The sequence below is a fragment of the Tetrao urogallus genome, assembly GCF_951394365.1.
Source record: "Tetrao urogallus genome assembly, chromosome: 4".
NCBI classification, from domain to species: domain Eukaryota; kingdom Metazoa; phylum Chordata; class Aves; order Galliformes; family Phasianidae; genus Tetrao; species Tetrao urogallus.
The window spans coordinates 54,515,571-54,531,512 of record NC_136817.1 but is presented as its reverse complement, the minus strand read 5'-3'; the positions used below and the strand labels follow the sequence as shown (position 1 = coordinate 54,531,512).

At 36.4% G+C, this 15,942-nt stretch overlaps 1 protein-coding gene across 1 annotated transcript in view; it reads right to left on the bottom strand.

Moving 5' to 3' along the window:
* Nucleotides 1-15,942, bottom strand: part of ADGRA3 (adhesion G protein-coupled receptor A3) — a gene marked incomplete at both ends in the record, with an annotated part of 60,351 nt that overhangs the window by 27,221 nt on the left and 17,188 nt on the right. The window contains 5 exons of the mRNA XM_079534809.1: nucleotides 54-214; nucleotides 1,822-1,893; nucleotides 2,570-2,641; nucleotides 3,903-3,974; nucleotides 12,975-13,046. Coding sequence (XP_079390935.1) covers nucleotides 54-214; nucleotides 1,822-1,893; nucleotides 2,570-2,641; nucleotides 3,903-3,974; nucleotides 12,975-13,046 — 449 coding nt within the window. The remainder of the gene's footprint in view (nucleotides 1-53; nucleotides 215-1,821; nucleotides 1,894-2,569; nucleotides 2,642-3,902; nucleotides 3,975-12,974; nucleotides 13,047-15,942) is intronic.

Here is a 15,942-nt window from a genome sequence, read left to right as displayed (position 1 = left end):
AATAGAATAGGGAACGAATTAACAAATAAGGACTAGCTGTCAGAAGTGCTTACCACAGGTTAGAAGTTCTTGCTTAACACCAGTCACTGTCTGCGACTGAAGTGACTTGGGATAGGCACACTTAGTCTCACGTACGGTTATATTTCTTTCTCTTAGCCATTGATGCATCCAGAGTATGTTACAATCACAAAGAAGATAATCAGTCTGAAATTCTCTGCAATGCAAAATGAGTATACACAGTGACGAAATGGAACACTCAGATATCTGAAAGCTTTACAGGAATAGCTGCAGATGGCCTTGCACAGTCATAGACATGCAGGCTGCAGACAACCAAACCCCAGAACACAGCTGTGTGGCCTGCTACTACATAATGGAAGCTGCTCTAACATATTGCAAGCTGTGGTGCCAGCACAAAAGCACACACCCCCCAGGAAAGTAATCTTCCCCATACAGATAAGGGAGCCATACCTCTGTATGAAATAATTTCTAGTAATTTCTTTAACTGAGAGAGCTTACATTGCTTAAACAAACATAACGGGGAACTCGTTGAATATGCATCACCACAACATAAGAACACACTTCACTGGCAAAAGGTTATTATAGCAATCAGATGCTATAACATTAAAAAATATCAGAAATACAATGATATCCTCTCACTTCTCTTATGAGGCACTGCTCACACAACCTTAAGGATTATTCTGCTCTATATGCAAATCATATAAGGTTTTTCAGTGATTAATAAAATCTCCTACATATAGTTTAATATTTCCTATTAAAAAGATAAACCAGGCCCTCCATTAGTGCCTGTTGAAGTCAGCTAAATTCAAAGAGAGCATTAACAGTCTACCGGTTTAGAAAGAGTTAAAATGCATCAAAATGGATCACTGTTTTTACCTCTATTAAAAGCCTAATTTTCATTTTTGCAAATGTCTAGAAGATGGAACATCATCATAGGCAGAGCACTTCAAATATTAAATCAACATCCTTGTGAAACTCCATTTAGTCTTTGTTCACAATAATTCCTCCAGACATATATTTTTAACAGCAACTGTTATTTTCAGATTGTCTTACCAAACCCATGATGTTCTTTGACAGCAATCTTTTTGTATAGAATAAAAAAAAAAATCAGTAGTAACAACTTATTAACAATTGAAAGAAGCTGGAGGAAGAAAGAAAACATTTACTTTTATATGCAATTAATTTTCTCAATACCAAAGCCACGAAGCCCAGTACAGTGAACAAGTAAAAGAAGATCAGAGAAAAATGCAAGCTAATCATAAGCACTGACAAAATTTTTAACTTCCTTTCTTACACTGAGTTCATAAAATTAAAGAAGAGAAAAATGAGGTTGAGATGTAGCCACCAGTATGTATAACAAAATATCATGCTTCAAGGTAAGACTAAAGTTTTCCTTTAAAATATTTGTTCCCTTGATTAAAAAAAGGGTGTATGATACTATTTGTTTAAGACAGAAGTAATAAATTACACAAAGTAAAACTTTCTCAAACTCTGAAGTTGGTATAACTTTATTGTCTTACACCTATATAATAACTATCAAGCATTTTTTGAGGGTAGTTAAATCATCAGACATCTGTACGCATATTTCTCATGCATTTACAAAATTTATTTTTTTTTTGCTAGTGAGTACACACATCAATGTGAAAAACTCTCATTCAAAATCTGGAATATTGCAGTAATTTGTTTCAGCTATTTTTGGTTCAAACATAGGGCAATTCCAAGAAATGTTTTATGATACAATAAGGACGTTTTGTGAAGAACAAATGATCATGCATTTTAAAATCAGATACAGTAAGTACTTACAGAGACTTCAGTGAACCAAGATGATCAAATGTTCCCTGCGTAAGCGTAGAAAACAGATTTCCAGAAAGATTTCTAAGAAATAAAAGTAGAATTATTTCAACTCATGCTCAAGAAATTGACATTTGAAATTCACCTGTATAAAAATTCCCTCTTGAGGACAGCGTTATTTTTAAAACCTACACGATACTATTCTGGCACAGTGCTGTAGTCCATATGACTGAGAATTACATCAAATTTCACAGTCTAGCAAAAAATAACTAAAACAATTGTTTCCTAAAAGTTTTTTACCTCAAGAATTTTAAGCCTGGAAGCAAGCAAGATTTGACAGCAAATACTTTATTAAAAGCAACAACCAGCAATGTTCATCTCTGGAGGCATTCAAGCCCAGGCTGGATGTGGCTCTGGGCACAGCCTGGTTTGGCGGTTGCAATCCTGCACATAGCAGGGGGGTTGAAACTAGATGATCATTGTGGTCCTTTTCAACCCATGCAATTCTATGCATGGTTCATTATGCATTTCAAGAAGTTTAAAAATAATGTCACTGTTCACAGTGAATTAATACGTCATTACTAACAAGTTGCAATAAAATGTTTCTTATAGCAGAACTTTAGCAAAAACTATAATCTACATCTCAGGCTCCATGTCCTTCAGGCACTTGCTTACAACAAACGAGTCCCACTGAAACAAAAGATCAACTTACACGGTAAAAATACTTAGATGAAATAATATACAACAAAATTGTACTTACAATCTAATAAGATTTACAAGTCCTTTAAATACGTCTGCATTCAGGCAGCCTATTCTGTTATTAGTTAAGTCTCTACAAATAAGAAGAATGTAAAACATGAGAATAAACTCGTTTCAAGATGCCATACAGTCTAGAAACCAAAGTCTTTTACCTAAAATTCATGATATTGGAATGCACCATATACACAGACTTTTTCAGCAAAAAATCAAAAGGCACAGGTGTATAGATGTACAAACAGATGCATGCAGACTCCTTAACCCATTTCTAAAGCAGTAATGGTTTGCTCAAATGGAGCTTTCAAGTCACTTCTTATTTAATGATCTTTGCTTGTTTCACCACAAAGCATATTTTTGCATCTGTACAGTATATTCATGTGCTACTTCAGTTAATTTTTTGACTTGCCAAAATATTTATCAGTTCTTTTATGACACACAGATATGTCTATATTTATATTAATATATATTACATTATTTATAATGTAGATCCTAAAATTCCTAATAACTCTTGAAGGGATAAAACTTAAGCTTCAAGAAGTCCATAGTTGGTCCACAGTAAGTGAGCTGGATCACCTAAACAATGACAAATATATGTGATGAAAATATAAGAGGGAAAGTGGCAAAATTAAATAAAAATAAAAATCACTAAGACTTCCATGCTGTAAAATCTGTTCCAGGTATTTTGAAAATTTGAAGTCTTTAAGAAAAGCTGTCATACTGACATCCTGTTTTTTCAAGCTTCATCTGAAACAGTTTTGAGTCAAGGTATAAATCCTCCAGAAATGTGTTAATGGAAACATTGGCACAACCTTCAATAATGCAGCATTAGCAGCCCTGTTGCTACAGTGTAATATTAATAGCAAGGGACTCTGTGTTCCACTATGACCTTTTGAAGAAAAAAGCCAAAACCATGACAGGTTTAACATTCATCAAAGCAACACCTGATGGCATCAAAGCTCTGACTGAACATTCACCCAGTGATGTCGGAAGTCACAGAAATAGAAAAAGAGAGGAATAATACAAGAGAGACTACCAGTAACATCAAGTGAGACTTCCAAGCCACATGCAGTAGATGATCTTCAGTCAGATCAACTGAAGAACTTTGTTCTTCTATTTATACGTAGATGTAAATGTGTATATATTTAGACAGCAAAACTCTCAATATATATGCATTCCTACATATAAAAATATATATATGTATATATATGTATATGTGTATATACATATATAAAGATATATATGTATATATATATATATATATATAAAGATATTAAAAGATATTTATATCTTTTTTTTTTTTTTCCCCCTTAAACTGATGGGTTAGATATACTACTTACAGTCTTTTCAGAGATGAAAGCCCCAGAAAAGCTCCTGGATCTATAGTACTTATAAGGTTGTTCTTAAGATCCCTGCAGAGAAAAATTAAGACATTACTTCGGTCACAAACTACCCGTTAAGTATAGACATTCATGATTCAAGATTACACCTAAATTGTTTCAGCTAATTTGCAAACTGTCCCCAAACACTACACGATACATTTCTCATTTTTCTAACACAATCACATCTTTCAAAATTTGCAAATCCATATTTTAACCAGAAAGAAGAACGTGAACAGCATGTGTTATTTTAAATGTCCTATCAGTTTTCAGTACAGTAAGGGTACAATTGAAGATATTTTTACCATAGTACCCAAATAGATTACAGCTGCTCAGGATGTACTATATTTGCTTATTATACAGTATAATGCATTTTATCTTGGTGTCATAATGTTCAGTCACATCTAATACTTGTCCAACATCTACCAAAAGCAGCAAAACAAGATCCTAAAAATACTGAAGACAACTGAAAGTTTCCATCAATATTACCGGAAAAAAAAAGAAAGCTTTGGCTGAAAATCCCAAATAAAGATGGTGAAAACACAGAGCATAAGTTTTTAGATCTTCCATTTTCAGAACAGAAGACCCGAGCTATTAATCTGCTTTATTAACTGTACAAGTGACATAGGAGTTTTAAAGCCTAACTTCAGATGTATTGCAGATACAGTGCAGCTTCAAAGATCAGAGAAAGTATCTGTCAGCATTTACTGTTTTGAACAAACTTTATCACTGCTGAAAATATTTTCACCTCCTTATTCATCCAATATTTGTACTGTATTATGATTCAAAGCTTCTCAGGCACTATGATGAGAAAAAGTTTAAATTCCTTTGGTAATATAAAAAAGCTTCACAGTTGAAAACAAATTAGTAAATCCAATTAAAAGCAGTGTTTTAGAGAGTTGGAATAGAAAAAAACTATTTAAATCTACTGCAACATTAATAATTCTGCCAAAAAAAAACAACAAAAACAGTACATGAGGATTATATCTACCATTACACAGATACACATGAATGGAAACCCAAGTTTGCCACAAGATTTCACAATAGCATTTCCTGCAGCCAGATGAGTCAGATAGGGTACAACAGACAACGGCACATGCTTCATGCCCCACTGCCAAGCCTAATACATATTTTCAATAGTCGAAATACTTTACATTTACCTTGCAGCATTGCAAATTGAAATTAAACAAAGCAATGGTATATACGCCAATCTCTCATCTCAATTTCATTTTCTTGCCCCATATGGAGCAGGGACTGCCGCACAGGGATCTGAAAAGCGAACATTTTTAAAGCTCTTTCAAGAAGGCTGAAAAATCCAGTCCTGACACTGACAAATCTGAGAATATGAAATGTTGGTCATCACTTATTTACCATCAGTCTTTGGGGCAAAGAAGAAAAATGACACTGTTCGTACTTAAAACTTTAATTTAAAAGCCATGCAACTCTCACTTGAGGAGAAAAAAAATCTTGGCAGCATGCCTTGGAAACCCAGTAGTTCAAATTATCAGTGATCTTTAATTTCATTAATTCAAATCGTAACTCCATGATGCATCTCTTACTTACATTTAACACTTCAGTGGAAAAACAAAAACAAACAACACACTTTCAAAATTAAAGGTGAATCTTACTGTGACGGAAATCTATTTTGGATTAATTCACAGTAAGTGACTAGTCAGATTTACACGATATTTTGCCTTTTCCCTCCCTTAATAGGTCTTAAAACCAGTTCCAGAAGGGATCATGAAACCAGAACTATTAAAAAAAAAAAAAGCGCCAACACAATTGTCACCTTTTCACAGTAGTTGTACGATGTATACTCCAATGTTTTGTATTAAGATAGCAAAGCAATAAAGAAACAAAACAAACAAGCAGACCAGAACCTTGAATATGACAACTGTTAGCTTTTTCTCAACTTGCAACACCAACAGTCAGGAAAGTCTGTTGGGATTCATCCCCCTCCCCACTGCAGTCATTTGGAAGACAACTCTTCTTCATCTCTCAAAAGGCATTAAAATATGAAAACTGTGAAATGTAAAAGACATCAGAAGAGCACAAAATTATGGCAGTGCTGACATGTCTGGCAGCTCTTCAGAAATAGTATGAGATGTTGATGCACAAGCGGGTGCAACTGCCAGGACGCCAGGAACAGGGAGTGTTTCTAGAAGAAATTGCAGCTGTAGTTGAATTAGTGGGAGTCTTATGAAAGGGGTGGGGAAGACAATCTTATTAAAAAGTTATGTTTGGCTTGGAGATCTCTGTTCTATTTTTACTGCTTCTAAATATGTGCCAACAGAACTACTGGTTTTTAGCAATTGGAATTCAGTCCTCTTACTCGCTGATTTTAATCATTTTCTCTGGCAAAACTTAACCAACAGAATCACCACAGGATTTAATTATTTATCTGTCCAAATAGAAGTTTATTCAAACAGACAGAAATCCATTAGAAGGGCTTCAATTGAGGATTTGTTGAGGTCATATGGTCCATCTCCATCTCAAAGCACAACTAAATCAGATCAGCTGCTCTGCTGTTACATCCAGTCAAGTTCTGACATCCTCAAAGGATGGAGATTTTGCTGTGGAACCATGCAACCTCTTCCACTACTTAACCATTCTCATTATGAAGGATTTTCTTATGTCCAGTTAAAAAAGCTCTCTCCCCAAATATGTGATTAATTAGGCAAATTGCAACTCCTCACAAGAAAAAAGAACACCGAATGCCTGACAACCCATCCTTATGTTATTTGGTTCAAATTAAAAAAAAAAAAAAAAAAAAAAAAAAGAATATTTACATTTACCTATGGTTTGTCATGTAAAAAAAAATCATTTTATTATAAAACTGTATGTTTCTGTGTCCAGTTGTCTGCAATTAAAAGTGCATGTATACATTACTTACCTAAGAGTACACATTATTTACAATTTATCTTTTTCTGTCTCAAGACAATAAAGATTGTTTAAGTAATTCCTAAAGCATCTCGGAGGCATGAAGACACAACCACTGAAACGTAAAAATTATTTAGCTCTCAAGTGCCACTGAACAACCCCTTCGTTCTGAATGAAGGAAGGGCACAATGGCTACCAGGGACTCTTAAGATATAAAATATGTCTTTTCAGAATGGACATAAAGAAATTAAGAAATTACAATTCACGAATCATTATAAAAGCCAACATCTCCTTCCTACAGCTTTATGAGGTATACACTAAAAGAAGCCCTACTTTTCCCCATCAATAAGTTTCTACAGTATTTCCAACAGTCCAGAATAGTTTGAACTACTCAATTTCACAGCAGACACTGAAGAAAAATTTTCCTGTCTAACTCATCTTTCATAAACAGAGCTTCCAGAACATTGATGCAGAAAACGAGTTCCTGAATATCCATAAAACCATTTTCTCTGTTCAGAAACATTCAAACAAGGAATACTGACACTCTCCAATCACTCATAAAGACTGGAAAAAAAGTTCCAGCATTAGCAGAATGCGAAGTCCACACTCTGCAGCACCATAACAGAAACTATAATCAGAAACTGCCACTGCCTGAAAAACTATTCAGTTCTTTAATTATTTTTTTTTAATTTATTTCAGGCATCCATATATATTATATATATATATTATATATATATATATAAAATCAGGGTTGACGAACACAGGTGAAAAAGGACTGTCCACAAATAATACTCCCTTTATACTGCATATTTTCCAAGGTGCACTATTAAATTCTAAAACGTAATTGGTAAACCTCTGTTATTATTTAGAGTTTAATAAATATCAAATTTTTCTGGTACCTAAATATTTAACTGAAATCCACATCTGTCTCTTCCTCCTCTCTCCCTCATGTGCAAGGACAAATGGCACTTCAGAAAAAGATTAACTAATCTTCCTTATCCATGCAAAGGTTCAACAGACTGCATCAGTTAAGCTGTCAGACTTTGGATAATGCTATATGAGGTGAAGCACCTACATGATGAAAAATACTCTGTTATAGACTTGTGCAAGAAGTTACTTCTACAGCTAAATGGCAGGAAATCGTAACAATACACAGCATTAGTAAAGCTACTGAAGATTACAGCATTTAATATCTTTTTGAACAGACACTGGTTACTAGTAAAATCTTGGACCTCTTCACTATTACTCAGCCATTAATTTCTCCCCACCAGAGTAGACGTATACACAGTATAATCATTTTCTACTGTACTAAACAAACATTCCACCCTTGAGTTAAACAGAAATTCTTATTTTGGTCGTTACCCCCTGTTTACAAAATAAGGGATTACTGAATTCTACATTTTCATAAATTAACAGACAAGCACAAAACTATGAACAAACAGGTTCAGAATTCCCATTTGTGGTAAGGAAGTTTCAGCAGCAAGAGGTAAGCATTCTTTGCTTTTAAAGGCACCACTCTGAATTAAAAAGATGAGCATGCAATTCCACAAACCTGATATAAGCAATGTTTCCTTAAGCTATATAAGATTTAAAATTAAGATAAAAAGAAATTAAAACTATTTCTGTAGCTTACCTCCCCTACTCAAAATCATTTTGGAAAAAAAAAAAAAAAAGTTTACTCAGAGTCTTCTATCAAGCTATTCACAAAATTGTATCTTTTCCACACAGCAGTCTTCATAGAATGGCAATTCCCTCATTGGGAGGTGAGAAGAAATGATTTAAAATGCTTAAAATTTTAAATGACAGATAATTGGTTAATGAGTAGTTGCATCAATAGGTAACATGCTAATGCCTATGAGCACAGACACAGACTGACACAAACAGGAAAATTAAAATAAACACATCTGGAAATTTTCTCAGTACTTACTGCATCCTGGATTACCTTGCAAATACTGGCTTATATGTAATTATATTCTCCCTTCAAAACAATATAGGCTTCACTACTAAATGTAAATATTTCTTCTTTTTTCTACTCTCCCTGGGTCACAGAATGAGGTTTCCTTCGTATCTAATTCTAATTTTCCGTATTGAGAGAAAAAGAATCCAGTGGGAAAACAAATCCATGATTTCTTCGGACAGAACAACAGCAATGAGAACAGCTTTGAAGTTTGAATAGAGACGCAGTGTTAGAGAATTGGGAGGGTGTTTCTGTTATGTCTGAAAGAGGCAGACACTTGGGCACTCTACCTTCTGCCAGCAGTGTTGAAGGCCAGAGAGGAACACCATTCTGTACACGTACTCCCTGTTTTTAAGGCAATAAGCACACAGGCAGAAAAAGTCAAACTTCATCACCTTCTTTCTTTCACTTTACCTGCCATACACACACATACCAGAGCTCTGTTGCTACTGAGGTAATCATTTAACAGGAGATATTTGAAGGAAACTGTACATATTTCACAATTCTACCATGGATTAAATATTCTCTTCCATAGACGCATCCACAATTCTTTTCTAGCTATTCTCAGTTAGAATTCCCACACTTTAGAAAGTTTTCAGTATTAAGGTAATGCAAGAATATTATCATACTGTGTATATATCTTATTAAACAATATTATATTTTCATTTTCTTAAAAGGGAAAACAAAACAGTCTGCTTTTTAGGGAGAGTTAGCCAATGCCAATGTAAAAACTGAAGGTTTTGAAGAGAAGGCTTGTTTTCATCAGTATGAAAGTGACACGGGTAAGTAAAGAACCTCTAGAATAGCAAAAATAACACAAAATATCACATACACAAAAGAGATTCCTCCCATGAAGAAGGAAATCTGATACGAGTGAAATTCAGCCAACACATTTTTCCAAGCATATGATTAAGAGGCAAATGTTTAACATTTCAAACATATCAGGTAGGAAAAAAAAGCAAAAAATTACTTTAGCTTCTGTTGTATCTTTCATCTTGGATACTCAAAAGGCATAGTGAGACTTGTGAGCATGTTATTTTCTCAAACTATCATCTCTAAATCTATGCATGCATATATGGGGCTGCAGAATAAATTCAAACAGTCATCTTTCCTCAAGCTGTTTGCAATAACTTTCAAAGTGGATCTTTCAAGTAAACAATTATTTTGTCTATTTTTCAGAAAAGACAAAAATCAAGGCAGAATTCAAGGATTAATAACTAAGGTTACTTAACAAAGTCTCAAAACACTTTTATAGTGAGGCAAGTGCTAAACTTTCAAGTTGAAAAATTCAGAGATAAGGTGTAATTTCAAATACCAGCTGCAGTACATTTGTCTGGACTATTGAAAATCACAATGAAATACTTTCCCTAACAAACAGCAGCATACTTAACGCAACAAAACTCAGTAAAGACTCTGGGTTTCTCTAGGCAAGGGTACCCTGTCAGATTCAGTTCCCTCAGAAAACAAATCAAGAGAATGATTATTCAACTCTGTTTCATACAATATTTTTATTACATGATTATCCTCTGTCCTAAATGCACAGGTCTTAAGAACATTTAAGGCAAAAAACTAAAAAAGAAAAGATGGTCACTAATGATAAATATGTCATACCACTTATCCCTTCCTTCCTTCATGAAGAAGACAACTAACTCTCAACAATAATTTGTTAATGTTTTCACCAGCACACACAAAGTATGTTATCTCATTCAAATTAAAGCACCATATCATCTGAAAAGCTGCCTAGTCCAGATCTCTTTAAAGATGGAATGCATGACGGATTACTTACTGCTTTATTTTTCTTTTCTTGACAGGAGATTTAAAAATAACCCAAAAACCCCTTACAAGTGACTGGTATCAAATGAGAGAACTCTGGATTCTAATTTTATTAAACAAAATTAAGACTTAGATTCATGAAACAAATGCAAATCATCACCTCAAACTAATTAGAGTTTCAAGCATTTCCTGTCTGAAAATTATAATGAGTTGCAAAAACTAACAATTGTCAGCAGATGCTTTTATTACCCTGAGCAATGATGCCAAAATAACACATAAAGATCTAGAATACTGTCCCCACTGATAACCTTGCCTTTTTGGCACAAAAGCTTATTTCTACAATAAAGCTCATCTGTCAGTGTAGGAGACATATCTTTTTCTCCTAGCGCATGGGGGGTGGGATGATAGAAGCATTTGAATTTATTTAGGCCAGGTGACTGGGATTGCAGCCTTCAAGTTTCAGAGGATGAATAAAATACTTTTAATCCCCTGATGCCAAAAGACTTTGGAACTCTTCCTAGATGTTGCAAGATGATTATGAAACTGGCCACTTTCCCAGTCAAACGGCCTAGAAAAATCCCTATCTCTAAAGTTTCTGCTTGCTCCCAGGTAGATCAACCTGCCAATCCTGACCTTCTATCAGCCGGAAAAAAAGCTGACTATAACAGAAGCTACAATGCTTCTTATCCCACAAGCAATATATCATCTGAAAGGGAAAGTGAAAACAGGAAGCAAGAGAAGTTAAAGAGGTTACTCCCATTGGGCTCACTCCCATTTTTCCCCATACATATGATATATGCAAGGATAGTAAAATAACAAGAAAAACTGTTAACATATATGTCAATAAGAAACTGACACTGCAGATGCCCTCTTTTAGAGGTTATAATACATTTGCATCCTCTGGAAAAGTCACAGAATCACCAGGATTGGGAGAGAGCTTTAAAGGTCATTGAATGGTTTGAGTTGGAAGGGATATTTAAGACCCTTCCACTAGACCAGGTTGCTCAAAGCACCATCCAGCCTGGCCTTGAATGCTACCAGGGAGAAGACATCCACAACCTCTCTGGATAACCTGTTCCAGAGTCTCACCACACTCACAGTAAAGAACTTCCTAATATCTTGTCTAAATCTACCCTCTTCCAGTCATAATCATTTCCCCTTTTCCTGTTGCTGCATGCCCTTACAAAAAGCCTCTATCCAGCTTCCCCATAGGCCCCGTTAAGGTACTGGAAGGTCATCTAATTCAACTCCCCTGCAATGAACAGGGACACCTACATCTAGATCAGGCTGCTCAGAGTCCCATCCAGCCTGACCTCGAATGTCCCCAAGGACAGGGTATCCACATCTCTGGGCAATCCATTCCAGTGCCTCACCACAATTATTTAAAATAAACCTTTTTTCTTATTTCCAATAAAAATCTCCCCTCTTTTAATTTCAAACTATTTCTCCACATCCTACCACAACAGACCCCGATTAAGATTCCATCCCCTTCCTTCCTATAGCTCCCGTTTAGATATTGAAAGGCCACTATCAGGCCTCCTCACAACCTTCACTTCTCCAGGCTGAACTGCCCAAGCTCTTTCAGCCTGCCCTTGTAGGGGAGGCATTCTATCACTTTAATCATTTTTGTGGCCCTCTTCCAGACATACTCCAACAGATCTACATCTCTCCCGTGCTGAGAACTCCATATCTGGACACAGTACTCCTGGTGAGGTCTCACCAGCACAGAGTAGAGGTGCAGGATCACCCTTCTCAACCAAAAAGATGGCCACGCTTCTTTCAATGCAGCCCAGGATGGGCGTCTTGGTTGGGTTTCTGGGCTGTGAAGGCACACTGCTGGCTCATGTCCAGCTTGCCATCCACCAGCAGATTCGTTTAGGCAGGGCTGTGCTCTATCCTCTAGTTTCCCAAGTTGTATTAATAGTGAGGGTTGCCATGATCCAGGTGCAAGATCTTGTATTTTTTAAACCTCACGAGGTTCACTGCTCAAGCCTGTCTAGTCCTCTGTGCATGGCATCCCATCTCTCAGGCATGCTGACTGCAACACACAGTTTACTGTCACCTACAATCTTGTTGAGGTAGCGTGCAATCCCATTGTCAATGTCACTGATGAATTTTCAGGGTTGGCTGGCCGTTCTTGTTCTTCTTGTTTGGTTTGATTTATGTGGGTGGGGTTTCTTTGGTTGGTCAATTGGGTTTCAATTTTTTTCATTTACACCTAATTTCATCATTTGCAACTTTAGCTAAGTACCTTTTTTGCTGTTATATAAAACTAATTTTCATGTATTCTTAACTATATTAAAACTGCAATCACAGAAAGCTACATTCAAATAGAACAAACATCTTGATACCAGAGTTATTAATGAAATAAACAGAATATAACTCTTATTTTGAAGTGAAAAATATTTTAAAGAAGCGCTTACAGTCTTTCAAGAAGGTTTAATCCAGAGAAGGAACAATTCTTCAGCTCTGTTATTTTATTGTTGCTCAGAATCCTGTAAATAGAACAGAAATGAACACTATATTACAAATTGAATAACAAAATTATTTGCTATATTATTTGCTAAATAAGCTGATAAGTCCTTCTACCCATTACTTGTTGCTCTTTGAAGGACCACATGTAACTGCAAGTTTCTTCTTCCATACAGTACCCTGTTTCAAACAGCAGTCATCTGCAAATGCAAATATCCTCAAGATATGAAATCTCATGGATGATTCCTTACTTCGAAGGTTGCACTTTCTACTTCTATCACCTTTTTCCTATTTTCCTTCTGAAACCATTCTTGAATACCATTCTGGCATCCAAAACATTCCTTAGCAAAGGGTTTCACATTACAAAACTTTGACAAAGAATACCTCATTTCCTTTGCTTTCATCGTGGCTCCTATCAGCTTCCTTCAATGCTATACAGGGGAAGCACTAAAGCAAGCAGCAATCAATCCATATGTATCCTCTCTTTACCACACACAATTGTGTATAGTTCCAGACTGCCTTTTGCCAGATGGGAAGATGCATATTTTCCTTAATTACTTCTCACACAGAAGTCATTTAGTACTTTCTCACTAGTTTCTGAGCTTCTTCCAGTTTCATTAACTCAAAATTTGAGACAAGACTACAAAAATCAAAACAGCAGTCAAGGCTTGGAAAAGTTACAAACCTACATAGTGATGTAACAATGTTTTATTTTGTTCCCTATTGTTTTCCCAGCAATTCTTAACATCTGGTCTGGCTTTACCACTGGTACTGAAAACTGAAGTACGCTGGTCAGCCCACAGCCTGCCATCTCACATATTTAGACAGAACAGTTATTGTTACCAATAAAATTTTTTACTTCCCTAGTGTGCTACTTCTGCCATTTTGCTGCCCAGTTATTGCTTTCATAAACTTCTGAAATCCATTGATTTATCCTCATCCTTATTAGGTAACTCAAAATTGTCACCCAGAAACCATCTTCCACAGGTCACTAACAAATACATTATACATTTCAGGTCTGGAACACTCCATTCCATTGAGAACACTGACCATTTTCTTCCACGTTTGCTCTTATCTTTTAACAATTTAGCTATTGATACAATGCTTTCTCATTTTGTGCTGACATTTTTCTTCAAAAGCCTTTGGCAAGGGACTGCAAGATGCCTTTTAGAAAATGTCCTATGTCTTACTCCATCAACTGGATCATTTTTGTCAATATTTTGCTGATTGTGAAGAACTTCCCACAACAGGATATGTAAGTTCATTCTAAGTGCGACTTCAGTCATCCATCATTTGACTCTCCATCCTCGAGTTCTTCTAAAAGCTCTCCAGTGAACACTGTCTCATCCTGTAAAATTTATTCACTCCGTCAATCTCTTCCATAACTTCAGCTACAGTCACTTCAGTGTCTGACAGATCCTCTATCAAATGCGTCCTGCAGATCCAGCAAGTCCGTTCTCTTCTTCACTAGCACCAATTATATCCTCAGGCTGGATCACACTGTGACACGGAGTTGACCAGATCAATCTATGTCCGTGACAGGGGCAACAGGCCTCTGCCCTCCCCCCCCACCCCAGTCCCACAAAAAATGGGAAGGAAGGAAGGGAGGAAAAGAGCAGCGGCAACAATCTATGGAGGAAAACTTATTTTACTATAATATTGGAATACAAGATAACACAATATATACAATTTAATTGAAATTAAGATTAATAAATCAGACAAGATGAGAGAGAGAGAGAGTTCCCGGAACCAAGTCAAACCTGAAAAGCTTGGAACAGCTAGGAAAGCACCCTCCAGCACCCACTGCAAGGCAGCAAGAGAGCGCCCCCCCCCCCACCCGGAAGGGCCAGATCCCGTGACTGCTGTAATGTACAGGGATAGGTACCTGGGATTGGGCATTAACACTTTAATACCCCGTACACTACATGATGTTTTGATGTGGAATACTGAAACCCAAAGTAAAAACAAACAAACAAACAAACAAGAAACATAGAACCATGACATTCCACCCCTTATTCTACATCGTTACATCATGCTTAAAATATATATATACATATATACAAAAGAAAAAAAAAAAAAAAAAAGATTACAATGCATTACACACACATGGCTATATATATACATATATATATACACAGAATTAGTAACTGCACTCCCCCGGCATCAAGTTTCCCTGTGGTACACACTGGACATCCCCATTCTTTTGCATTACCCACCAAGTGCATCCTGGTCCCTGGGCAAAAACTGTACCACGGAGAGGTTTGCCCTTTCCAGAAGCTGGAAGAACCCAAACTGCCTTTCCTAACATGTTCTTTACATGTACAACGGGGACTTTATCTCCCTCTACGGTATGTAGGGAACTGGATTGGTTAGGACCATCACGATTGATAGATCCTCTGGTATTGACCAACCAGGTGGCTTCTGCCAAATGCTTCTCCCAAAGCTTAAATGTTCCACCACCCAATGCTTTTAGCATCGTTTTTAACAATCCATTGTTTCGTTCTATTTTACCAGAGGCTGGAGCATGATAGGGAATATGGTAAATCCACTCGATGCCATGATCTTTGGCCCAAGTATTTACAAGAGAATTTTTGAAATGAGTCCCATTATCTGACTCAATCCTTTCTGGGGTGCCGTGTCGCCACAGGACTTGTTTCTCGAGACCCAGTATGGTGTTTCAGGCAGTAGCATGGGGTACTGCATATGTTTCAAGCCACCCAGTGGTTGCCTCCACCATAGTAAGCACATAATGCTTGCCATTGCGAGATCGTGGCAAGATGATATAATCAATCTGCCATGCCTCCCCATATTTGTACTTTTGCCATCGCCCTTCCTCCCAGAGAGGTTTCATCCTCTTGGCTTGTTTGATGATGGCACATGTTTCACAGTTATGAATAACCTGTGCAATGGCATCCATAG